This window comes from Halichoerus grypus, chromosome 7 (assembly GCF_964656455.1).
Source record: "Halichoerus grypus chromosome 7, mHalGry1.hap1.1, whole genome shotgun sequence".
In the NCBI taxonomy this organism is placed as follows: Eukaryota; Metazoa; Chordata; class Mammalia; order Carnivora; family Phocidae; genus Halichoerus; species Halichoerus grypus.
In genome coordinates this window covers 130,087,389-130,115,021 of record NC_135718.1, presented here as the reverse complement: position 1 = coordinate 130,115,021, position 27,633 = coordinate 130,087,389, and the positions used below count along the sequence as shown (strand labels likewise).

At 52.3% G+C, this 27,633-nt stretch overlaps 1 protein-coding gene across 3 annotated transcripts in view; it reads left to right on the top strand.

Annotated features, from left to right (window-relative positions):
- The window catches only part of PIK3C2B (phosphatidylinositol-4-phosphate 3-kinase catalytic subunit type 2 beta), a 63,994-nt gene that overhangs the window by 3,497 nt on the left and 32,864 nt on the right, over positions 1-27,633 (top strand). Inside the window, exons 1-7 of one of the 3 annotated variants that reach the window (XM_036075898.2) lie at positions 21,137-21,186; positions 21,494-21,623; positions 23,005-23,105; positions 23,725-23,879; positions 24,203-24,323; positions 27,185-27,296; positions 27,468-27,547. In XM_036075898.2, the coding sequence (XP_035931791.1) occupies positions 21,594-21,623; positions 23,005-23,105; positions 23,725-23,879; positions 24,203-24,323; positions 27,185-27,296; positions 27,468-27,547 (599 nt within the window). In that variant the 5' untranslated portion in view covers positions 21,137-21,186; positions 21,494-21,593. Of the gene's footprint in view, positions 1-18,729; positions 19,763-21,136; positions 21,187-21,493; positions 21,624-22,279; positions 22,331-23,004; positions 23,106-23,724; positions 23,880-24,202; positions 24,324-27,184; positions 27,297-27,467; positions 27,548-27,633 lie in introns of those variants that run through there. The other 2 variants (XM_036075895.2, XM_078078292.1) reach the window with 2 other exon arrangements.

The window sequence follows — 27,633 nt, the reverse complement described above, 5'->3', positions numbered from 1 at the left end:
ACCGGCCTTTCTCTGCTTTCCCATTCATATCCCTACCTCAGTGTAAGGAGAAGAGTGGGGGTAATCAAATCAAGTAATTTTGCTCCCTTCTGGGCAACATTAATAAGAGGTTTGGGACTTGCGGTACTCTGGAAAATTGAGGCAAATCTTTCATTTTAGTATTTCTATATGTGCTTCATTTCGTGTCTGTTTTATAAAATGAAACTTAGGAGACTGTTATTCTTGCACATCCTATGACCCCATAAGGCTTTAGAACTGGAAAGACTTTGGAGATGGTTTCCCTGAGGAGGAGTGACTCTCCCAAGGTCACACAGTTACTAGCGGTGGTGGAACTTTACCCTTGCCCCCTAGATCACAATATGACCAATGACAGGACCTATCTTTTGGCCCTTCACAATCGTGTGCAGACCCTGCCCGTGACCTCATTGTTGGGGAATTCACTCCCTCCAAACTCCTATGTTCGTTAAAGACCTTAAGGACACATAAGACACTGTGCTGCGGGGCAGAGGCCCTCAAGGTCAGGAGAAGGAAGAGGAAAGAGGTTCTCAATATTCCTGAGGCAGAACACAGAACCTGTGGCTAAAGGAATCCAGCAATTCCTTCCTTCCTCTTTGGGAATACTTCCCATAGGAAGTCTCACCCCACAGAGGCTCTGTAGTATTTCCAAGAGGAGCCAGAGATCATTTGCCTCTCCAGAAAATTTTTTCCTTTCATCAACGCTTTATCACTCCTGCCTCTATTCCTTCCTGAAAACACTGTTTCATTCCCTTCTTCCTGCACCTTTCTCTCTCTCCAGCCAACCAACCCTAGTAGTCACTGCAAGATTGATCTCCTGGGTGGCAGTGCTTTCTTTTCTTCTTGGCAGTTCTTCCTACACCGCTTTGTGTGCCCTAAGCCTCTGCTCCTGAGGGGCCTGTCCTACAGGCTAGATCCTACTTCATCTCCTCTCCCTGTATCCTCCCCAAATGGAGGTGGGTGTCAGGAATGAGAGCTCAACATGGCTGGTTGGCCAGGCCCACCAGGGGTAAACTTTCGTGGAGCCATCCTCGTCAGTCAAGTTCTTCTCTCTTAGTGTAGTTGGTACCCTTGGCAGTAAACCAGAAGCCCAGGGTGAGGGGAAAAGAGGAAAGAACCAAGAAGATTCCGTTTTGAGGAAATGCTACAGCATGCCTTGCGAGGGAGAAGAAACAGATACGAGCCTTTCTTGTCTTAGGTCTCAAACGAACCCAGAACACAGGTGAGTGTAATGATGGGGCTCTTCCACCATCGAGACATCTCTTGAGAGCCCGTCTTTGCTGGAAGCAGAGCGTCTGCCATGTTCCTGATTCCCCATGCTGTTACGTCTTCCTAAGGGTAAATAAAGGAAGTTAAACTGATAAGGAGCACCATTAGAGTGTGTTTAACTCTGACCCAAAAAGGAGAGATTGTTTGCAAATTGGGTATTATGGGAAGCTGGGAAAAGACATATTATTTTCCCCCCAGAATATTATGGCCAGGATTTCACGTTTCCACTGTAGACTTCAAGAAGGCTTTTTTTTTTTTTTAAATTAAGAGAAAGGATAGATATAATTCCCTGACAAGAGACTTTGAAAGATAGAGTGGTTCCAAAGGGTTGGCAAATTCTCTGAAGGGCAATTTTTTTTTTTTTTAAAGATTTTATTTATTTCTTTGACAGAGACACAGCGAGAGAGGGAACACAAGCAGGGGGAGTGGGAGAGGGAGAAGCAGGCTTCCCGCGGAGCAGGGAGCCCGATGCGGGGCTCGATCCCAGGACCCTGGGATCATGACCTGAGCTGAAGGCAGACGCTTAACCGACTGAGCCACCCAGGCGCCCCTCTGAAGGGCAATTTTGACGACACTGTTACAGATGGTTCTGGCACCCAAGGCGAAAGGGAGCCACCTGAGCGGAAGTTCAAGGACCATGAAAGGCAAGAGCGTGTGAAGAATAGCCCGCAGCATTGCCTGTCCACTGGTAGCTTTTCTTTCTTTTTCTTTTTTTCTTCTTTTTTTTTTTAGCTTTTGTTTTTTTTCCCCTAAGTTTTTGTTTTAATTCCAGTTAGTTAACATACAGTATTATATTAGTTTCAGGTGTTGTCCACCTGTAACTTTTCAGACCTTATCTTTACTTTCCCCTTCCCCTAACCTTGAAGGAAACCATGATGATGAAAATGTGTCTTCCCCCGGGCAACCCTGTTGGGACCCCTCTCACTCTTGAGAGCTTTTTCTGTATCTTCACTTAATAAACTATCGCTTTACTCGAAAGAAAGAAAGAAAGGAAGAAAAAGAAAGAAAGGAAATGTGTCTTCCCCCTTTATCAGTGGGAGAGCTGAGATGTCGATTAGGTTTGATTCGAACGAAGATTAAGAAACATGCCAAAGATAATTAGAGAAGAACCGAAGTTTGCGTCCAGGTCCGGATGGATACTTCCAGCACGTGTGTTTCTATCTTTGGTGTTCCCCTGCAAGGAACCTCTGAGAAAAAAGTGTCGATGAGGCCCAAGTTCTGAATGAGATGGGGTTTCCCCAAGAGTCAGTTGACAACAGAAAGGGTTGTTCTCAAAGTCTTTTGTGGAAGAAGCTATGGTCACAAAGGGAGATAAGTCTCTCAGATAATGTTTAAAAAGAACTCATTCATTCATTCAACAGATGTTTTTGAGGGCTTACTAATGACTTCTGGTGCTTTCAGTGATGAGGACAGAGAGCCTTCCAGAACTTACAGTTGAGTGGGGAATACAGACAAGTAAATAGACTGTGGGGTGGGTGTGTGGGTGGGGGAGTGTGGGATGCTTTGGAAACTCATAAGTGGGGCATTTGGGGTAGTCAGACTTCCTGGAAGAAATTCAGTGTTAGCCAAGATCAGAACAATGAGTAGAAATTGGGCTGGGGGACGAAGTGAAAGGCAAAAAGCAGGTGAAGTGAAAGTACTTTAATCTGGCCAGAGCCATTGAAGGAGTTTGTATTTTATTGTTTTTTTCACGATGTACCTGACGCTCTCCTTAGTGCACAGGAGTGAAGAAGACACAGTCCCTGTCCTTTTGGAGTTTATGTTCTGGGAGACCTTAGTTCACTAAGAATAAATTAAATCACGCTTCTTTATTTTGCTGACAGGGATTCTATACTGGTAGATCAGGGAATTCCTCATAGACAAACTCTGGCTGAACTTAGGGAAAGTTTGAGAAAGACTCTTGGGATAGTCCTACGGGTAACATAGGGTAGAGGCAAAAGGTGGGTTAATTAATGGTTGGTCAATTCTTCAACAAAAACATCTTCAGTGCCTCTGTTCCCTCATTCTTATATTCATTGATTCATCAACCGAAGGGCAGTATAAATTCAGTATATAGGTAAGAGTATGGCTTTGGAGCCAGATTCCGTGGGTTCAAAGCCTGGCTCTCCCACGTACTACTTGTTTGATCTTGAGAAAGTTACTTAATTTCTCTGTGCTTCTGTGCCCTCATTTGTAAGACAGGGAACATGATAGTACCAGGGAAAAAAAGGCTGTGGTAAAAATGAAGTGAGTTCATTAATAAACTACCCAGAATACTGCCTGATACTTCGTAAGGGCTTAGTAAATGGTGGTTGTTATAATTATGTTATAGGGATACAAAATTAAATTCAGTATGGTCCATGACCTTGAGGTAACCACATTGTACTCCAGAAACTGCAGGTGAATGGATGAACTGCTTTATGGAGCAGGGTTATCCTATAAGCTCACTATGAGGCAGTTGTCTCACTCCAAGAGCTGCTATAATATGAGGCAGCATTTCAGAGAAATATAGAAGCTAGGACCAGGGTGCTTAATATTTTGGGGACCTCTAAACTCTGAGAGTAGTAAATGCTATGGGGTATCAACCTGGAAAAATAAACTACAGTTTTGCCTTCCTCATTCAGAATCTCTAATCCTACAGCAAGGAGGTGTTAAATGTTCTGCTCTGGGTTGGTCTGACCACCCTCCAAACAGTATTTAACAGCTCTGTCCCTGGTGTAAAACATTGTGTTGAGCATCGTGGGGAAGACAAAGATAAATAAGAGGTAATTTTTATTCTTAGATTAATGGGCTTATGTCTCTGAAAATGCTTTGTAACTATAAATCACCCACGTGGATAAAAATTATTTTTATTCTAATCACTAGTAGGTATAATGCAAAACAATATAAATGCTGTATGTGTTTAGAGATGTTCAAAAAGAGAGCAAAAGTCACTTTCAGTCATAGGAGATGAGGGAAGCCTCAAATAGAAGAGCAGGCACTTGTAGAGGGCAAGGCAGAGAATATTCCAGAAAGCACTAGCATGACTGAAGATTTGTGGGAAAACTCATGGCCCTGGGAAATGGTTAATAACCATCCGCATTTGGGGGGCATGCAGGGAACTGGGCTGGGACTTAGGGTGGGGAGTCTTGAAGGTCTGATAAGGAAGGGGAGAGACAGAAACCTTTTCCTTAGAAGAATGACACGAACAGAGCCATTGTGCGAGGTTATCTTGACAGTGGAGCGCAGATGTTTTAGAGGTCAGTGGGGAGATAGACCTCGTTAGAAGGCTGTTTCACTTGTTCAGGTTAGAGAAAGAATAATAATTTTTGGTGCCTATTATGTGCTTTCAATAGGTTATTTCACTTAAGGAAAGCAATCCAAAGCTTGGAAAGGAATGGACCAATTGGAGAGAGATTGGAACAGGAAGGCTGGGGGATCTCCTTCCCTGGAGGTAGACTGGTTGTGGCTCAGTCTGGAAAGAGCACTGGAGTGGGAGCCTGGGACGTGCCTCTAGTTTCTAGTCCCACTTCTGCCACTGACTAGCTGTGTGACTCCAGACAAGTCATTTTTCCCCTCTGGTCATTGGTTCTCTCTTTTTTATGTTTTCATTTGAGTATAGGCGACACACGATGTGACATTTGTTTCAGGTGTAAAACATAGGGATTCAACTTCTCTCTGTGTTATGCTGTGCTCACCACAAGTGTAGCTATGATCTGTTGTCTACCACGCTAGTACGATAGCATTGACCAGATTCCCTGTGCCCTTTACTCCCATGACTTACTCATTCCATAACGGAAAGCTTGTATCTCCCACTCCTCGTCACCCATTTAGACAATTGGTCATTTGGCCCTCTTATCTGCAAAACGGTGGGTCGTCTTTTGTTTTTTCCTTGTTTATTATTTGCTTGCTTTTGAGTGCCTTGGGAGGTGAAGAAGTGTTTTGGGGTGTGGGGGGAGAATGCGGAAGTGTATTGGGGTAATCACCAATGTCAGCTTGCACTTCGGTAAACTGGGATGTGCCTGGGTCCCATTCTATGGGATGGGAAAAACACTATGAATTTTGGCCTCAAACAAGTTTCGACTGAATTCTTGATTCTACCGTCTACTAGTTGTGTGACCTTGGGTAAATTACGCAGTCCCCTTCCTGTTTTCTACTTCCCTCATCCATTAAATAAGGATATTAATATCCACGTGGGAGGATTGTTGTGAGGATTAAAGAAGACAATACCTGGCACAAAATTGCAGAGGGGAAAAACAGGTCTCCTTTCCTTCTGTTTCTGTGCTGCTCATATTCACTTAGCCTCTCCCCCAGCCCTGCCCCCTTCTCCTCTCTCCCTTTCACCCAAAGTATGACACCTCCATTCCAGTCATGACGGCAGACTTGTCCCTGGGGGAACGAACTTGACAGACTCTGTAATGGTGTTTACATACCTCGGAGTGGTATTTCTGCAAGGTGTCTGTGGAACGTCAGCCCTGCTAGGCCTGCACGCACGGTCACTCCCTGGCTACACTTACCCAGCTGCAAAGTGATGTCAGCTAATCCCTACTGAGAATGGCCTCTGACGGTTGCTACCCTGGTGGACCCTGAGTGAGGGTCACGTGGGCAAGGCCCCATGAAGATGGGACCGGTGGGATGGGGGTGTGCTAGCCTGTGCCAGGTGGGTAGCTGGTCTACCCCTCTGCCGGTGTAGACTAGGGCTCTATGTTATGGACACCTCTGTCTCCCTTGGGACCTTCCTGGGCGGCGTGGGGCATAAGAGATAGGAGAAAGCATCAGAGCATGTCCAGAGCAACACCAAAAGGAATTGCCATGACTCCTTGCCCTACTCCCCCACCCCCTAGGGCACTACTTGCTTAGAAAATAAGTCTTCTTGACCCCTCTGCACAGATGAAAGTTGTTGTTTAAAGGCCATCTAAGGCAAATGTGCTGTTCTTGTGCCCCAGACACCAGGGTCACCATTTTAATCTCTTGTGTCACATACCGCATCGGAGTGTTAAGGAGACACAAGGAGTAGAAGTAAGGAGAAATTGGAAGGATTGACCAGGGAAGGCTCCTGAGGCTCTTGAGTCAGAGTTGGAAGAGGAGAGACAGAAGGCAGGGAGGAGGAAGGAGCCCCCAGCTGCACCCAGGACTTTTGAGGCCCTGAGAGTCAGCTGGGGGGGGAACAGGGTATGGGGAGTCTTTATGAGGCTGTCAGTGCAGATGGGTCCGACTGAGGGCACTGGACCCACTACTGGGACAGGGGTGACCAGACTGATATGGGGAGTCCTGGCTGGGATCTGGTACCACGGGACACTGCCTGCTGCCTCCTCCCCAGACCCCCATCTATGTTTCCCTTTCCCTGTGGTTTGGGGATTCTGAACACTGAGAGTCCATCTTGGGGAAGGTCTCAATCTTAGTTCCCTCTCAGGGCTCTGCATTCCGAGTGTGGTTTCTTCTTTGACCTGGGTAAAATGGAATCCTTGGTCTCTTTCTAGGTTCAGTGTCCTTAGCTGACCCTGAGCAGGATATCCTGGCTGTTACCAGGAAAAGTGGAGGGGAACTTCGTGGCTATGGGGGAAGGCCGGTGGCCGCTTGGGTCGATCTTGGCTGACAGTAGCCAAGGCCTGGGATTGGAGGGGGCAGTGACTTAGAGACAAGCTGCCTGCTGGGCCGCACTGAGGGGGACACGTGTTCTGGACAGGGGCAAGAGACGCCTGGGCCTCAGGCACTGAGACCAGAGGAGCCTTGAAGAGGCACGGACAGCACCAGAGATCCACCCCGCCTACCTTTTAATGGATCCTTCCTCCCAGGCCACTAGAAATTTCCCTTACCACTTCCAGAATGGGTTGGGTTGGGCACTCCTCTCCTCAGACTCTGCTTTTTAAATGTAAATGTTCAATGTCCCTGGGTGGGACTAACACCTTGGCCTCTAACACCCCTGTGTAAATTAGTATCAGATGTTCAGAGTGTTTTCTTTGTATGTGTGGGTTTTTTTTTCTGGGCTGTAAGATGGGGGCTGCTTGAGAGGGGCACCCCTTTCCTTTCCTTTCCCACCCTGGTCTGCAGGGACCCCCAGGGCCTCTCTAGTGTGCCCTGTCTTAAGAAATAACCGACCACCTCTGAGGCCTGCCAGAAGCTAGGTGGCCTTTGGGCCAAGGCCCTCCTGGGCTCATCTGCCTGGTGTCCCTTCCCTGGCATTCTGGCTTCCTGGTGCCCTGCGGGCCTGCCTCCAGTGTATTGGAATGTGGACGGGGAAGGCCCAGGAGCCGAAAGTTCCTGTTTCCCTTTTTCTTCCGGGTTCAACCTTCTGTCTACTTTTCTCAGACTTCTTTGCCAGTGACACTAAGATTGTGACTTCATGGTGTCTAAGCCGGCTTCCTCTCCTCCCCTCCCCTCTCCTCCTCAGGGAGCTGATGAGGGTGGGAGCAAGGTGGAGGAGATGTGTGTGTGGGGGGGGGGGGGAAGGTATGGGGGTATGCAGGGGCAGATGTGGGTAATTGTGCAGGGTGTGGGGGGTTGTAGGAGGTATGCGGGGCATGGAGAGTGTGGGGTGCATGTAGGGGTGTGTGTAGGGTGGGGAGGGAGGATGTGGAAGAGCTAGGTCTCAGGGGATGTGGAGGGTGCACGGGGAAGGGAGTGAGTGGTGTGGGGTGCGTGGGGGAAGGTGTGGATGTATGTGTAGTTTGTGTGATACCATGGCTTCAGGACCCTGAGAATGACTAGTTTATCAGAAATTTTCTTGATCAGGGAAATTAGCACTAACTGAAGACACTCTTTATTATCAGATCACGTGTCTAGATTGCTGGTTTAGGGACCATGTTGGCAGAGAGACAGTGGGCAGGGCTCGTGGAGTGTGCAGAGCCTTCCTACCCGGAGGGAGCAGGGAGCTGGCCCTGGGCGTGTGTGTGGGGTCTGGGCTTCAGCTCAGGTTCCCATGGAAGACTAGCTCAGCCTTTTTCTGCTTGACTCCTTCTGCCCTCCTCCCAGCCAAGCAGGTGGCTCTCAGCTGCCGGCAGCCCACTGCCCACACAGCCTGTCCCTGCCCCCGGCTCTCTCACTCAGGCTTACAGGCACTCGCCCCCAACCTTCCCACGGACAGCACCACTGCATGGGGGCTGCCGGCCCCACTTTCTGCACTCTGTGTGCAGGATCATTCTGGGGACCAGTTTTCCGGGTCCTTCTCATCCTCATCCTGGGGTTCTGGCGCATCTGGGCCAGGCGTGTACTTGTTGGGGGACAGCCCAGGCCTGGGGTCAGGGTTGTTCCTGAGTGTCAGCACCATGTAGCTTCCCCACATCGGGTCTGTGGACCCTTCCCCACTCTGCCGCAGCTCCAGTGTGAAACCCAGGGCAAAGTCACTGACCCTTAGTGGGCCTCGGTCTGCTCGTCTCTAATAGGCAGGAGGACCCTGTCATGGAGAAGAGAGAGAGCCTTTCAGATGTCTAAGAAGTTGCTACCAGAAAACAACCAAAGCATTGTTAGCATTGAATTCATTGGAAATGCTCCCTAAAAATCCAAGCTCTGATCCCCAACAAGGATGTCCTTCTGGAGGAGGTCCCACTGGCATTATTCAGTGCACTCTGGTTAGTCCAGTGCCTCTGCAGTTACCCCAAGATACACCCCCTCCCCTTGCCATGGGCTCGGGCCATAATGTGAAGCGCTGCTCCGTCCTTCTTGCAGACTCTGATGGGTTAGCCCCGCCCAGCCCAGGAGGCCTTGAGTCCCGCATGAGGACTTGGGGCAAGAGCACGGGAGCAGTGAGGTGTCTCCACACTGCCTCTCATCTCTTCCCTCCGGTGGGTCCTCCGGGCAGAGCAGAGAGACTGGTGTGTTCTGTTCTCCCTTTGGTGACATGGCTGGATGGGAACAGTAGTGACCTGCTTTCTGGATTCTGTTTAATGGGCTGGCCACCTCCAGGGAGTTTCCCCAGCCCACACAGGAATCCTGGAGAACTGGATTCCAACGGACGCAAGCTGGGGAAGCTGGACTGGAGATCGAGCTGCAGGTGACAGGGGACAGCACAGGCCTTGCGGGAGGCCTCGGTTTGCAAGAAGCAAATGGCACTGTGTAGCAGAGCTGAAGAGAGGAGGCAAAGGCCGTGAGGGCAGCTGTGTGCCCATCCCCCACGCCACCCACTTTCTTACATCCTCCTCCCGGAGGGGCTTCCTTTATACTTCATGGGGTCTTCCATACCCTCAGAGAGATTAAGGTTTTTTAGATGCTGGTGTTTGGCAATGTTGGGGTGGTTTTTCTGACACAGGATGGGCTGGTGTGAATCTTGTTTGTAAAGAGCTTTCCTTAGGAATCCTCTCAGCTGGAGACCAGGATTGGCCAGGGAAGGTCACCCCAGGGAGCTCCTTCCCCCCCTCCCTGTCCCCACTGCCATCCTGTCCCACTGCCTTTCTCTGGAGGGCCAAGAAAGCTGGAAGAGTAATTCTTAACCACCGTGCTGCTTGCAGGGAACCCAGCTGATCAGAACTAGAAGGGCTGGTTCTATGGGCTGCGGTGGCTCAGGGCAGGTGGGGAGGGTTGGGGGGGGGAGGGCTGGTGGGGGGGGTGGAGTTTCAGACCAGACAGAGAGGAGATGTGGCTGCTCTGGCTCCTGGGATGGTTCCTGGAGTAGAGAGCCACATGCTGCCAAGACCTTTCTTCCTTCTTTGCCAGGGGTTCCATTCAGCTGACTGCCAGCTCCCAGTGTCTGATCTACATCGAGAGCTCTAGGAAGGAAAGTTTTGAAAGGAGCCACGAGCTGCCTGAACTCTTCCATCCCTGACTTTCTTCTTACTCAAGTCCTCAATCTGCAGGGTTTGTGGTAGGATCGGTGATTTTCAGGGCGTGTGTGTGTGTGTGTGTGTGTGTACAGAACCAATTGCACCCATGGTTTCTGAGCTGCGATTGAGGACTCTCAGGCTCTGAATGCAAACCCAGCCCTATCTAGCCATGTCACACAGGCTCCGAGCACCCGTCTCTGCGCTCCTAGGACCCAGAGAGCCCTCTACTAACTCTGGTATCAACTTTGGCTTCAAATGAGTGGAATGTCCAGGGTAGGCCCAGGGAATCCAGGGATGGAGAGTTAAATTCCAATAGCAAAGACTGAACCATGTGGGGCTGCTTTAATCTGGCCAAGAGGATGCTAGAGAGGGGCTGGGTGAGTAGGAAAAAAGCACAGACAGTCGTTTTCTGTCTTCCCACACTTGGAACCAAGTGATAGCCACAGAGAGGGAACATAGATAAGAAAAAGACCTTATTGGTGCATGTGATCCAATGATGGGCCTGACATCAAAGAAGCTCGCAGACCTGTGCACAACCTATAGGTTTTCAATGCAGAAGCCAGGATCAGGTGGATTATCTGTTGGAGGGAGACAGGGAGTTGACCTTTCAGATACACTTGCCTGTTGGATTCGTGACACAAGGCACGCTAACCTTCCCTGCTAAAGCTGAGCCTCTGGGGGTGGGGGTGGGGGCGGGGGCATGGTAGGTGGGTCAGCCCGGCAGCAGGTATATGGAGCAAGGGGTGGGGGATGGGTCCCTGGCTACAAAGCCAGTGGGATTTTGGGTGTGGGTGAGTGTGGGTGTTGGGGGGTGGAGAGGGGCAGGGGTCCTCTGAAGACAAAACTCTGGAAGCCAAAGGGTTTAAGTCTGAATGGCTTCTAACTCCTTGACCCATTTATTCTGAGAGGAGGTGCTGAAGATCCCTTCCTAGGTAGTCCTAGAATTAAGTCCTCTTCCATTATTAAAAACTGCTAAAAGGTGGGATGCCCAAGGCTGGGGGCTTGAGACCCTTCATATATTTTTTTACCATCTTGCTTGACGGCTCTCCATGTTCCCTGCCAAGACATGTGGTGCTTCCCTGCTTTGTGCCCCAAGGGAGGGAGGGGATTGAATTATTTACGCCTGTCACCTGTGCTAGATGGTAAGCTCCCTGGAACTGTGCTGAGGTCATCTGAATGCTTCGAGGACAAGCATGGCGCCTGCCATGTAGCTGGTACTCAGTGGCCATCAAGATTCAGTTCTGTGGGTCTGGGTGGGAGGAGATGACCCAGACCCATCAGGCTGAGCAGAGCCATTCTGAAAAGGCACCCTCCCACCAGGCAGCAGGAGGCCCGCTCTGCCCACAGCTGGGATCACTGCTGGCCCCTGGGGCCCCACCCTCTCTGGCACAGGGACTGAGCAGAGCCAGTTCACTAGCGGGAGTGTCCTCTCCTTTCTCTCCGCCCTTGACTCCAGACCATTGTGTGGCTCTGCCCTGACCCCGTTTCCTCCCCCGCTGGCCTCCAGCCATCCTTGCTGGTGCCTGGTGCTGCCTAGACCCTGGCACCGACCTGCTCACCCATAAGCATGCCCTCTTCCTTCACCAGCTGACTGCCTGGGGCTTGGTGGGGTCCCCTTCCCCCCACTTGCCTCTTGTCTTCCTGGCAGTTCTGAAACTGTGGTCCGTAGGGTTAAACCTGGCAGCGTATCTGTATTGCTTGGGAGGCTTTGAAATGGTCAGAGTCCATGGATTCACCCTGCTGAGTCAGACCCTCCAGACGAGGGGCCCGGAATCCGTACGTTTGGTGAAAAACTTCCCAGATGACAATTGTGAGCGTTCAGATGTGGGCTGTGTATTAGATAATATTATCGTGTCAACCTTAAATGTTGTGGGTGTCCTAACGGCGTCATGTTTATGTAGGAAAGTGTCCTAGTTCTTCAGAGATTCAGGCTGAAGTGTTTAGAGGTGAAGTGCTTGCATCTTCCTTGCAAATGGTTAAGCAGAGAAAGAGAGCGCGCCGATGTGGGGAGGTGTAGACAGTGAGCGCTTGCGGGTGGGTGGTGAAGGGAACCTGGCTGAGAGTGGTCTCCCGGACAATTTGCATCTGCTCTCTGAAAGATGGACCTGAGAAAAGAACACAGCCAGTGCCACCAGGGTGGACAACTCCAGGGGGTGCCGTTCTCATGGTTCTCTTTGCTGTGGTCAGAGGGTGGCACTCATATAGACTCCAAATGTGTGGCTGCCCCCTGGAGTTGTGCAACACCGTAGTACTGGCCCCAGCTCTCTCTTCCTGGATGGGCTGCAGAGACCCCGGCCCTCCCCACCCCACCTCTTTCCTGGGACCTACGTGAATTTTTTCCAGAATCCCTGGGAGCCCTTGAGGACTACGGGAACAGAGCAATTTCTAATTTGTCAACCCAGCAGAGGCTGGGGGAGAGGGAGCTGAATTGGGGAAGGGGAGGGGGAGGCGGGAATCTGATTCCTAAACTGCTTTGTGTCTCCCCACCCGTCCCAGAAACTGAAATTTGGGGCTTGAGTTCTTCGAGGAAGCCAGCTCACTCCAGCTCCAGGTTGTTGGGAATGTTGCTCCTGACTTCTGTCTTTCCCCCCTGCTGCGCATGGCTGCCGCTCTGTACCTTCACTCCACCGTCGGGGGTGGCTCTCCTGGTCCTGCTGCTTGTCCGCCTCCTCACCTCGGGTCCCTCAGCATCAGAGTGAGCAGAGCCAGTGTGGCCCCTGGCGCGGGGGACCTGTCAGCAGGCTGGGCCTCCTTCTCTGCACGGCTGACACGCAGTCTGGTGGAGTCCTGGCCAGGCGCCAGGGGACGGTGGTTAGAGGAGGGTAGCTCGGCTTTCCTCGTCTGAATTCCAGTTTTGGAAGAACCTCAGGAGCCAGGCCTGCTGGATCGCCTGTGGGCCTTTCTTCTCTTTCCTCCCAGGGCTAAGGCTGCTCTGGGATGTGACTTTGGAGTCCTCTGAGAAATTTGACTCAAGGAAACCAATGGGTTAGAATCAGAGGCCCAGAGCTGGAAGGCATTTTGTGGGGTGGTCTTGTCTGTCTACCCACCCTGTCCTTACAGATGCCAAACCCAGCCCAGTGAGGTGATACCCAGTCCCGTGTTTGTAGGACCCAAGGAAGGGCACCAGCTGCCTCCTGATCACTGGTCTTATGTCTAAAAACCCTTTCCACCAGAAAGTGCTGTCTTTCCATCCCATTTCAAGTACGTTTCTCAAGGGAAATGAGGTGAATTTGGAACTTAAGGAGCGTAATGGTGGTCGTGGTGGGGTGACAGATCCATATCTATTTAATTTTGAATATACTATTTTAAGACTGTATTTGAGGTATGTAAAGGGTACTATTGGGAGCATAAAGAAGCAGCCCTTAGTCCAATCTGGGGGTTCAGAGAAAGCTTCCTGGAGAACGTGATGTCTGAGCAAAGTCAGCTGGGTGAGTTACTTGAGTCCCACATGCTGAAAGCAAGAGTGATTTGGGAAGGGCATGCCCAGGGGAAGGAAGATGTTGAGCAAAACAGGGAGGTATTGAGTACCTGGCAATGAATGGCTGAGAGGAAGATAGGGCAGGTGATAAAGGATTTGTAAAGGAAGCAAATAGAGAGCTTTTGAAGGGGTGGAAACAGGGAGTGGGATGATCAGGTTTACCCTGTTAGAAAGAGCCCTCTGGCTGTTCTGGGGAGAATGCCTTAAGGAGGGGCAGATTAGGAGGAAGAACTGTTAGGAGCCTATTACAATAGCTCAAATGGGAGAAGATAAGGGCTCAATGAGGGCTGCTGCCCTTGGGATAGTGGGAACGACTAGATTCGGGAATACTCATGAGGAAAAGTCGCTTCACGAGGAAGACTTTGGTGACTGGCTGTGGGGGCCAGGCAACGGACGAATCTGGAGTGGCTGTCGGGTTTCTAGCTTGGGTGACGACTGGCTGGTGCCCTTTGCTGAGGTGGGGAACCAGGAGAGAGGAGAGGTTGTGGGAAGGGGAAGGACAAGGTGGTAGTTCAGTTGTGGACATTTGGGGCTTGAGATATGGGTGGGCATATAAACTTGAGGGGCGAGATACCCCTTTGGATACGCTCTGACACATGAGTGGAACGAATAGGAGATGAGAGACAAGGTTGCCCGAGCAGAGGGTGTAAACGGTGGCTGAGAATGGAGTCCTGAGCCAACACCAACATTTCAGGGGTGGACAAAGGAAGAGCAGGACCAAGAAGGAGGGGGAGAACAAGAAAAAAGTAGTGTCATGGAAGCCAAGGGGTAGAGGGTTTAGGGAAGAAGGAAAGGGTCTGGAGAGCGAAATGTAGTAGCCATGTCTGGGCAGATAGAAATGCCTGTGGAGGGGCACCTGGGTGGCTCAGCCCTGTAAGTGTCTGCCTTTGGCTCAGGTCATGATCCCAGCGTCCGGGGATCGAGCCCCTCGTCTCCCTGCTCGGCGGGGATTCTGCTTCTCTCTCTGCCCCCTCTCTTCCTGCTCATTCTCTCTCTCTCTCTCTCTCTCTCTCTCTCTCACAAATAAATAAAAATCTAAAAAAAAAAAAAAAAGACCTGTGGAACTGGATGGCCCTGGGCATTGTTGCTGGGGCAGTTTTCGTAGAAGGATGGGGACAGAAGCCAGATTACAGTGAATTGAAGGGTAAACGGGAATTGGGAAAGTTCACGTGTCTTGTGCTCTTGTAGAGCTTAGCTGGGAAGGAAGACAGAGAAGGTACTGGCTAGAGGGCAAAAGGCAAGAGAAAGCGCTTAGGGTGTAGGGTTTTTTGTTTTGTTTTGTTTTGTTTTCATTCTTTGTTTTTAAGGCTAGAAGCAGCCTTAACATGTTTATGTGCTGAAGAGAGAGACCCCAGTAAGGAGAAGAGGTGAAGGTACAGCAAAGGGAAGGGAAGTTCATGGGGCATCCTCCTGGAGGAGATCCAGTGAATGGGGCAAGCGCACAAGAAGGTTGTACCTCAGCAGGAGGCAGGAACCCACTTCCCCTGAGACTGAAAGGAAGAAAGGGAGATTGCATGCAAGTGTGGATAAATTGGTGTGTAAGAGAGGCAGGAAGTTAGAATATTTCCGATGGCTTCAGTTTTCCTTTTCATAATGGTGCCTGGTGGAAGGAAGGTAAATCTTTATTTATTTATTTTTTTAAGAGAGAGAAAGCACGCATGCAAGTGGGGAGTTGGGGAGGGGCGGAGGGAGAGGGAGAGAGAATCTCAAGCAGGTTCCACACCCAGCGCAGAGCCTGCCGTGGGGCTCCATCTCACGACCCTGAGATCATGATCTGAGTCCAGATCAGGAGTTGACAACTTAACCAACTAAGCCACTTAGGCGTCTTTTTGTTGTTGGTGGTGGTGGTCAGATCTCTGTTTATTGCAGAGAGAAAATGGATGGAATTTAGGGTTAAAAGCATGGATGGAAAAACAATGGAAAAGAAATGCCTTCTGTTTTCAGTTGAATAGGGGTCTATAAACTTGTTTCTAAAATCATTTGATTTGTTATTATTATTATAGTCATGAGTTGTGTATCACAGGTCTGGTCCTGCAGGTTAAAAAGCCTGATGCAGTGCCCAGTGAAACCCAAGAAGAAGCTGTTCCTATGAGCTTTAGAGACATACCAGAGATGGAATTACCAAAGCCAGACAGAGCCTCCAGAAAGGAAAGATTTGGGATCACACTGGACTCAGGGGTGGCACAGCTCTACTCCCTGTGCCTTGTGTTCAGCATGTTCAGGACAGAGCAATTGTTCCTTCAGCCACCCATGACTAGAAGAAGGAATTTCTATTACCCTAGGCCAACCAGACCCAGAAGGTTCTGTCAGAGGTCCCACATCTGAGTGGAGAAGAGGTGAAGATAAGAGGGACTCTGTCCCTGAGGTCACAGGCCCTGTGGCCCTGGGTTGGGACAGAAGACTCTCAGCAGAGGTCCAGCCTCTTTGGAGGTGGGTGACAGGCCAGCCCTGAGAGCACAGGGACGGTGTGTCATATCCCTATGGGCCTTGAGCTCCAGGGAAGCAGCACTGAGCCTGGGGTCCCAGAATCAATGTACTAATTAATTAGCCTCAGGCCCCGACTGGAGTGCAGAGATGCTCAGGGGCCGAGTTGCCCATGGGAACAGAGGCCCAGCCCCCCCACTCCCCCCCGGGATTCCTGAGCATCAGCCTCATCCCAGGACAGCAGGTGTTCAGGGCACGTCCCCGCTGTCCTGGTGACAGGACCCCAGTCACACTCGATGTCCCTGGTGTTCACTGCTGATGGGAATGCCTCCTGGAGATTGTGACACCAAGGACAGCTGGGAGCACAGGTTGACCTGACTTCTGGAAGGACAGAGAAGCCCAGAAATGGCAGAGTCCAGGAAACTGTGCAGCCAGAGAGGAGACAGCCGTGTGTGTGTGTGTGACCAAAAATGAGGCCCCTAGTCTTAACACTCTCTGGAATAAAAGGCTTGGTCCAGCTTGGAGCATTTATCTGGTGTCTCCTGTCTAAAGTACTAGGACCTTTTCCTGGGACCAGTTTCCCAAGTCCCAGGAGCTGTGTTCTGGGTTTCTCCATCTGCTCATCCAATTCCTTTGAATTTCAAATGGTAAGACTCCCTCTTACCCTCTGGGGGTAAAAAGTAATTTATAAGGAGTTGTTGAAGGGGGACAAACTCCACAGGCAGAGAGCCACTGGCTATGCCCCGAGACTGGGCTTGGGCTATTCAATCTTTGGGGAACTACTTGCTAAGATTCTCTAAGCTAGCCTCAGCCCTCCAGGCCAGGGTTCTGAGCCTGGGCCTGATGGAGACACCAGGGTCCTGGGCAGGCACCTCAGGTCAAGGGATACCTTTGTCCTAACTCATTTGGGACCTGCTAGAGCTTGCCGCCCGAGTATCTACCTGAACCTTTTTTCCTTTTGATATTTTCAGATTTCTTTTTTTAGGAACAACATGCTTCATGTTGATTACCTGCTGGGTAAAGCCGTACAATACAATGAATCATTTTTGGGAATTGTATGAAATCGTGAACTTCTTGGCTGCTGGTGCTAAGGGTCAGAAGTGGCCACTTCACACTCGCCTCCCCCAACCTAATCTGAACCATATACACACAGAAGTCTGTGGTTCTCAGCTTCGGCTGTAGACCAGAATCTCCTGGGGTTTTAAAAAATACCACTGCTCTACCGCAGACCAATTAAATTAGAATCTCTTAAGAGTACCCAGGCATCAGCACTTTTAAAAAGTGCCCCTGGTGTTTTTAACGGGTAACCAGGGTTGAGAACTGCTGGGCCAGGCTAGCCTTGTTGCGACAACCGTTCATTCAGTGCCATCTTTGTGTCATGGCCTCTAAAGAAAAGGATACCAACTCTGGAGTGTGTGAAGGGGGCTGCTTGCAGCCAGGACCAGCTGGCCTGGGGTTCCTGCCTTCCTGCCCGGCTTCCTGAGGGCCAAGGGGAATCCATATGGCACGCCTGTAATCCATCAGGTACCTGGCTCTCACCTGTTGCCAGGCTTTGTTTTATTGCTCATGTTGGTGTATTTGGGGAGGATCTTAGTGCAGTCTGAGTGGTTACAAGGTCTGTTTCCTTGGACTCTCTTTCACTTTATAACTTTATAGCTTTATTGAGGTATAATGGACATACAATAAACTGTACCTATTTAAGGCATACAATCCGATTAAGTTGTGACATATTTATATAGCCGTGAAACCATTGCCACAATCTAATGAATATATTTGTCATCCCCAAAAGTGTCCTTTAAGCTTCTTTGTCATCCATCTCTCTTTTCCCTCCTTCCCAGATAACCACTGATCTGCTTTCTGTCACTGTAGATAGTTTTCATTTTCCAGGATTTTATATAAATGGAATCCTACATATTCGTGCTTTTTTGTCTGGCTTCTTTTACTCAGATATAGTTATTTTGAGATGCATCCATGTTAGTGTATGTGTCAGTAATTCATTCTTTTTTGTAGCTAAGTTAGTGTCATTTTGTGGACATAATCACATTTTTTAATTCATTCCCCTGTTGATGGACAGACCTGGGTTTCCAGTTTGGGGATATGACAAATAAGGCTACCATGAATATGCATATATGAGTCTTTGTGCAGACATGTGCTTTCATTTTTCTTGGATAAGTGACTAGGAGTGGGATAGTTGAGTCATATGGTAGGTGGATGTTTACCTTTTCAAGAGGCTGCCTGTTTTCCAAAGTGGTTGCCCCACTTCACATTCCCCACCAGTGTATGAGAATTGTCCTCTTTATTTTATTTATTTATTTTTTGTTTGTTTTAGATTTTATTTATTTATTTGAGAGAGAGACAGTGAGAGAGAGCATGAGCAGGGAGGAGAGTGAGAAGCAGGTTCCCTGCGAGCAGGGAGCCCGATGTGGAGCTTGATCCCAGGACCCCGAGATCATGACCTGAGCCAAAGGCAGACACCCAACCAACTGAGCCACCCAGGCACCCCAAGAACGGTCCTCTTTAAACGGATCAAAGAGCCCCTGTTTCCATCTTCTCTTGGCTGATGCGAGGTGCCTCCTTCTTTCCTCGGGATACACGGGAGAGAGAGGAGGGTGGGAGCAAAGGACCAGACATCTGTAGATGAATGGAAAGGTGGCTGGATGTATTCAGTAGAGTTGTGTTGGTATCTCTCTTTTTCTCCATCTTTTTGTTTCTTTCCATCTGTTGTAGCCACTGGAGAAGCAGGCAGCGGCCCAGATTATGTCACCCAGGTCACATTATTAGTTCAAGTCTTTTTGTGGCTGAATGATATTTTTAACCCCTCACCTGCAGGTGCCCAGACACCATGCCAGAATCCTGTACACCTGACACTGGGAGGAAGTAGAAGACTTCCTTGTCTCCTCCGCTCCCTGTCCTCACCATGTCTTCGACTCAGGGCAATGGGGAACACTGGAAGTCCCTGGAGTCGGTGGGCATCAGCCGCAAGGAGTTGGCCATGGCCGAAGCCCTGCAGATGGAGTACGACGCGCTGTCCCGGCTCCGGCACGACAAGGAGGAGAGCAGAGCCAAGCAGAACACAGACTCCTCTCTCATCAGCTGGGAAGAGCCCGTCCTAGACTTCTACAGCAAGCCGGCAGGAAGGCAGAAGGACCTCAAGCTCTTACATGGTCTTTCTGGCTCCGATCCTACCCTCAATTACAACTCACTCTCCCCGCAGGAAGGGTTATCCAACCACTCTACCTCCCAGGGCTCCCAGCCTGGCCCAGATCCCTGGCCCAAAGGCTCTCTGGCTCGAGACTATCTCTACATCTTTGATGGTTCAGATGAGGGGCTCTCTTTGTCCCCGGGGGACATAGGACCAGGGGACATAGATGGCTCTTCCAAGAAACTGTCCCCACCTCCTCTGCCTCCCCGCGTCTCTATCTGGGACACCCCTCCGCTGCCTCCCAGAAAGGGGTCTCCCTCATCCTCCAAGATCTCCCAGTCCAATGACATCAACACGTTCTCTTTGGTAGAGCAACCTCCGGGCAAACTGCTGGGGCGTCGCATCCTAGAGGAGGAAGAGGAGCGGGGGGGTGGGGGTCCGGGACGCCTCCTGGGGCCTGTGGACTATGACGGTATCAATGATGCGATCACGCGGCTCAACCTGAAGTCCACCTACGATGCGGAGATGTTGCGTGACACCACCAGGGGCTGGAAGGAGGGCCGGGGGCCCCTGGACTTCGGCGGCAAGGACACTCCTGGGAAACCCGTGGCCCGGAGCAAGACCATGCCCCCTCAGGTGCCGCCGCGCACCTATACCTCCCGCTACGCCAACGGGAAAAATAAGACCCCAGGCAAGAACCGCCGGATTTCCGCCGCTCCGGTGAGGACCTCGTTGCGTTCCTTCTGCTCTCCTTTCCAAGCACCATCCGAGAAACAGAGTAGTCCTTCTTTCATCTTTGTTGTTCCAAATCCAAATCTGCTACCCACTCACCCCGTTAGTCCTCTCCTCCCCTCTGCCCCTGTCTTCTGGCCCCTGGGCCCTGGCTGGGGAGAGGAAGAGGGGCACCAGGGGAGATGGAGCTCCTTTTCAGGGCTGAGTTTTGTGCCCAAACAGCCCTTGCGGGGGGCAGGTGTTTTGGAATCTTGGTTCCTAGCATGTGCTCACTTCCGGAGGTAAGGATGGTACTGGGCTGAGGGGATTGTGGTGACTCTGTGGCCAAATGGCCTTGTGGACTGGAGCAGGTTGCTTCTGCTTTCTGACCTGCTTTGCCCAAAGTGCTGCGTGGTGATAGGCTCAATCATGGCATTAACCAGTGTTTAGTGCTCGCTGGTCACCAGACCCTGGTCCAGACCCCTCAACAATCCTGGACTGGATAGTCCAAGGCACACAGCTCTGGTCTCTCTTGTTCCAAAGCTTGCTGGTTCTTGCTCTCTGTCTTCTTCTGTCTCCCTCTGTCTCTCAGTGTCTCCGTCTCTCTGTCTCTCTACCCCCTCTGTCTCTGCCTTTTTCTCTCTGTCTCCTCTCTGTCCCTTTGGTTCTATTTCTATCTCTCCCTCTGTCTCTCTGCCTGTCTCTCTCTCCTTCTCTCTCTCTTACTGTGGGGAACTATACAGAACAAGATTTACCATCTTGGCCAATCTGACGTGTACAGTTCGGTGACATGAGCAACATTCACATTGTTGCACAGCCATCCCCACCGGCCACCTGCTTTCACAGTGAAAATATTTAGAAAAGATATGCAGTGTGACAATGATCATTTTGCTTTTATCCGTACACAGTATAAAATAGCAAAGTAGCCACACGGAAGTATGGGGTAGGTTCCAGGACAGCTTTGATCTTTTTTCTGGTTTAAAAGAGTGTCAGCAGCATCTCCATGGGTGGGACCTGAGGCCACTTGGAGTTTCACCCTTGGTTCTGGAGGCCCTGACCCCAGAGGGAGTCAAGAGGTATCTTACAGCCAGTGGCTTCCGTAGGAACAGCATTCCACTTCATTCCATCCCTGTTTCCTCCTTATCCATTGTCTAAGAGACACGGGGGCTTTCCCGCCCTGTGTCCCAGCAATTGGGATCCTTCACAACTCTGGGAAAGTCACGTGGTCCTTCCTTCCTGTGCTTCTGCTAAGAGAGTCCCCCAAAGCAGAATCGGCTTCTGGGAGAAGTCACGACTCTGGAGCTCAGGGCTTTTTAAAGGCCCTGCTCCGAGAGGTGGGGCTGCTCCCGCTATTTATAGGGACAGGGAGATTCCTGTTCCCAGCTCCCAGTTCCTCACCCAGAGCGGAGCCTGCTCAGAGTCAGGTCACCCGGGTAGGTGGTCACCTCTGTCGCTCCCTATCTCTCTTGCCTCCTTCCACCACCGCACCCTTCCCCTAACCCCTGCGTGTCACCAGGGTTCTGGGGGGAGCTTGGTCCAGAGTGTCCTTGAAGAAGCTAGGGCAGAACAAAAAGCTCTTGCCAGTTCTTGGGGAGGGGGGGGCATGCGGCCTTGGTCGTCCCCCCCTCAGCTCGGGGTGGGGGCTCATCCCACCGAGCGGGGGGGCCTCTCGGACCTTCGGCCCATCCCGCCACCCCGCCTCCACCGGGCTTTCAGACGGAGGGACCCTCCTTATCCCAGGCCTGCGGAGCCGGCTCTGGAATTGGTCGGCTCCAAATGCCAGCCTGGTGCCCCCGCTGCGAGCCTCTGCCCGGCAGACCCCCCCAGCCGGCGTCGGGTGATGCCACCAGGGCCTGCCAGCCGTGCAGACGTAAGTGGCTTTTGTTTTCTTACGGAGCCAGGGGGTGGTACTGAAGGGCATGGAAATGGCCTTCAGTAGCCACTCTGTTCTCTATCCCCCTCGCCTTCCCCTCCTCTCTCTGTCTCTCTGTCTCTCTGTCTCTCTGTCTCTGTCCCCCCCTCACTTTTGTGGGTTAATTGCTGACACTGGCACTGTTGCTGTGAGTGGGACACAGGCTGGAACTTGGCAGAGCAAGGGCCTCACGTGCCAACCGCCCCCGCTGCGCCCTCCCCTCTGCACCCCTCCACACTCACCCTGGGAGCAAGGCTAATGAGAGGGGTCACTCAGAGGAAACAATTTGGATATTCAGATGAGGCGCTCAGTGGCTGCCGTGGGGCCCTGGGGGCCGGGAGGACAGGAGGACAGCCAGCGGGAGGGCGAGAGGTGAGGCATTGCTCCGAGCCCAGGCCGCGCTCCCCGGAAGCAGCTGCTGGCCGCGGCCGCGGTACCGGATGCAGGCTGGGCTCCATCTGAGCTGCAGCGGCGTCCCCGTGGGCTGGCCTGTCAGGCAGGAACCTGCCGGGCCCCAGCTGCCCCTGCCACTTCCTCCTCCCTAGGGCCCCTGCCGCGGGGCCTTGGCCGAGAGCTGCTGAGGGCTTCTTTAGCACTCGCTCTGTGCTGGGAGACAGGGCGCGTCTGGTCTGCGAGAATCCCCCCCACCACACCCAGGTTCCCGGGTAGGAAGTGGGGCCCAGGCAGGCTCCCCGACCTTCCAGCTGAACTCTCGGGAGCCAGGAGCAGCTAAGCCTTCTCCAGGTTCTCTCCTGCCCAGAAAGCCGCTTTGATGCTTTCTTCCTCAAATCGCATTGACCGAGAAGGCACAGGCCGGAGTCACCGCCTCCATCTGAGGGCTCTCGGTCTCTCTCTGCTTTGGGTCCCTGGGGCTTGCTGTGGATGCTGAGGCCTTTGCCCCGGGCCCAGCTTCCCTGGGCACTGTTTGGGCAACCCACTGGGTCCAGGGATGGAGACAAATAGCTGCCACACCCCTGGGAGCACCCCCAGAAAGCCAGCCCAGGGACCGGCAGTGCTGTGTGCTGCCTAGCCTGGGCTGAGCTTATTAGATGCTGGCCGCCCCCACCCCACCCTAGGAGGGGAGGTTTGGCCACATTCTTGTCCATTCCACCCAGACTTCCAGCCTCAGCCAAGGCTTCAAGTTCTCTTTTTTCCCCCCGGTCTCCTAGGACAGCAGATAAAGATATTCCCGGATTTCCCACATTTTCCTGTGCCCCTGAATGTTCAGTGCTTAAAAAGCCTCCACACCCAGAGTTTCAGGGTTTAGATCTGGGAGCAGCCTGTGGGAAGGGGGTGCCGTGAGGGAAAAGGCACTGAGTCAGCTGCTCTTCTCTTAAAGGTGGACTCGCGGCGCCATGCTGTTGCCAATGGCCATGAATTGTTTGAGGTCTCAGAGGAAAGAGATGAGGAAGTTGCTGCATTTTGCCACATGCTGGATGTGTAAGAGTTAAAGAATGGGGTGTTGGGGAGGGCTCTGGGGGCTGGGGAGGAGGGCCAGCCCACTCAGAACTTTTCTCTAGGAAGGAAGAAGAGCCATATTGAATCAATCTCAATTCACGGCTATGGGGTATTTCCTACAATAGGTGTTTGTGGGCTTTTTGAAATCTTAGAAGTTTCACATTTTGGGCAAAGTTTATCAACCATTGATCCAACAGACAAATTATCCCAGTGGCTTCAGGCTCGGTTGCCCTCAGGAGCAAATGCACCCTGGTTGGAGCAAAGAGTATATTACCTGGAGCTAAAAGAGAAAGGAAATGGAGCTGGGAGAATTTCCCACTGAATTGAGCATAGAAAGCTTTGTCACTGTAGAACTTAGAACTGTCCCTACCATGCAGCGGGGCTTGGGAAACATTTTGTAGCTGTAGCAAATGTGTCAAGAACATGGCTTCCCAGAGCTGCTTCCCCACTGCCCCAATCCCGGGCTGCAGACCTGGAGGGCCGGGCTGAGCAGGGACAGAAGGGACCTTGGCCTCAGGGTGGGAGGGTTCCAGCAGGTGTCTTCTCGACTGCTCTCTTCTGAAGGCACAGTGAGGGTCCTTCTCCCTCTCTTTCTGCACAGCCTTCGATCTGGCTCTGACATCCAAGACTACTCCCTCACTGGATATGTCTGGAGTGCTGTCACCCCGAGCCCAGAGCACCTTGGGGATGAGGTCAACCTGAAGGTGACCGTGTTGTGTGACAGCCTACAGGAGCCACTCACTTTTACCTGCAACTGTAAGTGGGGAGGGCGGATGAGCATCCTTTGAGGTGGAGCAGGGATGGCTGTGGTCTGGACTATAGGATCCTTTGACCTCAAGTCCCACCCCACCTGTGGCCCTGAGGGGCAGTGGGGATGCTCCTCTGGGGGACTGGCTCTGGGGCCAGCTTTAGGGGCCCACGGTCATTTTCCCCAAGCCCAAACTGTGTTCGCCTGCTTTATCTGGATAGCCGTGGTGCTGGAGAATGTTTAGCCAGGAATAGGGCGATCAGCGTGGGGATGCTGAGCCCCACCTTCCCCGGCTCCCCCCATCATTGCTCCCCTGCCCCACCCCGTACAGGTTCTTCCACTGTAGACTTGCTCATCCACCAGACTCTGTGCTACACCCACGATGAACTGAGGGATGTGGACGTGGGGAACTTTGTGCTGAAGCCCTGTGGGCTGGAGGAGTTCCTGCAGAAGTGAGTGAACTGTGGGGAAAGCGGGTAGGAAGCGGCACCTGCCTTCGGCGTGGTAGGATTGTCAAGGGGCTTCCTCGGGGTGGTGCTGGGCTCACGGCCTGGGGCTGGCAGCCCCTCCCTGATCCCACGGCTGCTTTCTGGGCACACGCACAGCCACGTCGCACTTTCCCCAGGCACTCTGTCTTCCAGCAGGGCTGGCCGGCTTCTGAGCCAAGTCTGCTGTGGAAAGAGCTTGGAGCTGGGACCAGGCAAAGACTAAGTCATATCTGCTTGCAGACGTCTGCGTGTGGAGAGATGTGGGTGTGGGGCCGAGGCGGGGGAGGGGACTGTCAGGGGCTACTTCTCCTAGATTGTGTGTCTTTATGGTCAGGGGCAGATGGAGGACTGGGCAGAAGTGCCCTTGCGGAACTTAGAGGAAAAATTACAGTTGCTCCGTCTTCCCCGTTTCCCTGCCACTAAGCCTTTCCCCCACTGGCATGTGCAGCTGGTTATCCAGCAAAGGCTTGCGTCCAGCTCCTCTCTACCCAGTGCCCTGGGCAGCAGGCAGCCTCCTAGAAAGTCTGATGTGGACCAGCTACAGCTCTGCCCTTTCCACTGCCCTGGGGCTCTGGGTGCTGGGGTGGGAGTGGGAGGGAATACATCCTTCTGGGAGTAGGGCTGTGGGCAGGCTCTAGAATCAGCCAGAAGGCAGCAGATAAGGAAAAAAGAGATGTGCTTTCCTCCCCAAGCCTCTGGCTGCCTACTGCCCACTTCCCCTGGCCACTCAAAGAAAGCAGGCCTTGGCGGTGGGGAAAGGAGGGGCCTGGGTCTCAGTTCTTAGGAGTGCTGGATGAGCACCACCACTGGCTCGAGATGCAGGGATGCTTCACCAATGGCCAGAGCAGTTCTTGACTGGTTTCTTTCACCCTGGGGAAAGGAAGGGCAGGGCCCTGAGTGGCACCGCCCCAGGAGCACTGTTCAAGTGTGTTCAATGTGTACTCACCTTCCGTAGAGGCGTAAGAAGGGGTCCTAGACTCAGGGTCTCCTGGCAGAGAGCACTCCAGGCACTGTTGTAAGGGAACAAGGGGCGTAATGGATCACACCAGTATGGCTGGTTTGGGTTCTAGCTTGCCACTTACTAGTTGTAAAACCCTGATCCTCAGTTTCTTCCCTAAAACGTAGTAAGGACTGCGTGTAAGAATGACCCAATGAGCAGGGAAGGACCAGCCCAAAGGGAAGAGAGCATGGGGATCCAGATCAGCTGGATACTCTCATAGTCCTTGAGCCCCCAGGGCCAAAGACGGTAGACAGGCTATCAGGTTCTGACTTCCTGCGAAGATCTCGCTGGAGTGTTCAGTGTGAGGTGCAACCGGATCAGTGGCCCTAGGGTCATGCCCCTCCCACTCTAAGCTGAATGCACACAGAGGAAGGCCTTCCACAGAGAAGGTCAATTAAGTCCCCAGGGGACCCCAGTGTCCATGACTCATGGTCCTGAAGCTCCCCTCTTCCACGGAGGCTCTTCTCTTCCCTCCCACCCAGCAGAAAAGCCTGGACCCCTGAGTACCAGACAGCTGCCTTGGGTGGGGGTGGACAGACCCTCTGGGGGTTCCAGAAAGCTGCTGGCTCCCAAGGAAGCCCTGTGGTTTCCTACCCTGGCTGAGCAGGGGCTGATGCTGAGGGGGCGTGGTAGGTCCAGGATGCAGGCTGCTCTCAGATAAGAACCTTGAGACGGTCCCAGGGGAGGGCTGGTTTCCTGCTGCCTCCCCCACCCCTACCACACTCTTCCTTCCTCCTGGGGCACTCCCACCAGACTCCCCTTGCCCAGCCTCTCCACCCCTAGGGTTTAGCTCCGGCTCAGCCTTGGCAGGTTGGGGCCTAGATCTGAGGCTTGGCCCCTCAGGATGTGGAGAACCCCTTCAGTCCCAGCTGGACCCAGACCGGTCTCAGGCCGCCACCGTTTGGGTTGCTGCACAGACTCCTCCCCTTTGCTCCTCTCCTCTCCCCTCCATTTCTGGCCTAGATTCCCAGCTCTGCCGAGGAAGGAAGTCCCTTTCCGGCTTCTGTTACCCAACTGCTGGGACCCGGCCCAGGCCTGCAGTGCTGGTCTGCAGGACAGACTCCCTCTGCCCCTTCTCCTGGGTTTCCTTTCTGATTATGATGTGATTTGGGAGGGAGGAAAAGGCTGGGTCACAGAGGGACTCCCGAGGCCTCCTCTGAGACTTGGGTCAACAGGCTCTCCTGTGTTGTCACTCAAGCAGTGAATGGCCTGCAGGTGGGTGTTGGTCAGGAAGTCTGTAGAGATGTGTGTTGTCATTCACAGTCAGACAGGACCCACGGATGAAGGGGTGAAGAGATTTTTTGGGGCTCGGGAATAACAGACCTAGAATCTTGGTGGGTTTATTTGGTTGGCCTCAGCACCCCAGTCGCCGATGGTAAGGGGGTGGGAGACTGAGCACCACAGGGTGGGGAGAGTGTCGCTCAGTGAGCTCCATTCCCTAGCTGGAGCACAGGTGACTTCCAAAGTTCCTGTATACCAAAGCTGAGAGAATGGGGTTTAATCACCGCCCTCCCCCGAGAAGTCTCTGTACCCCACTCCCTCCAGAAGGCCCACCCCTGGAGCAATCGGTGATGATGATACAGATAATAAATGCCTAGGAAAGTCAGCGTTTATACAGAACAAGGTTACGGGTATTAGGTGGCTTTTCTTTAGACAGACTTCTGTTTTTTTCCCTGAGCTCTACAAGGACATTTTCCAGGAGCCCAGGTAGTCCCCCGCTTCACTGCCCGCTTCCTCTTATTTCTCTCTCCCCAAGGTTAAGGTATACATCTCCCTTCCCACTGAGTGCCCGGGTGTTAATGGTCTTGTCCCCCTGTTCCACCAGCAAGCATGCCCTGGGCAGCCACGAGTACATTCAATATTGCCGCAAGTTCGACATCGACATTCGGCTACAGCTGATGGAGCAGAAAGCTGTACGCAGTGACCTGGCCCGGACGGTTCGTGCGGGGCGGGGCGGGGCGGGGCGGGGGGGTAGTGGATGGCTGCACAGGGATGGGGAGGTGGGGTGGGTAGAAGGTGATACGGAGCACATTCAGTGGGAGTAGGGTAGGAGCGCTGGGTTATGATAAAGGTACCGCTCCTCTCTGAATAGGACGCTTCTTACACAGGTGAATGATGACCAGAGCCCCTCCACCTTGAACTACCTCGTCCATCTGCAAGAGAGGCCAGTCAAACAGACCATCAGCAGGTGAGCGTGGGTGCCATCTTGGATGTGGGCCAAACAGGAACCGGGAGGGGACCCCAACGGATAACTTGCTTGCCTTTCTGCCAGTG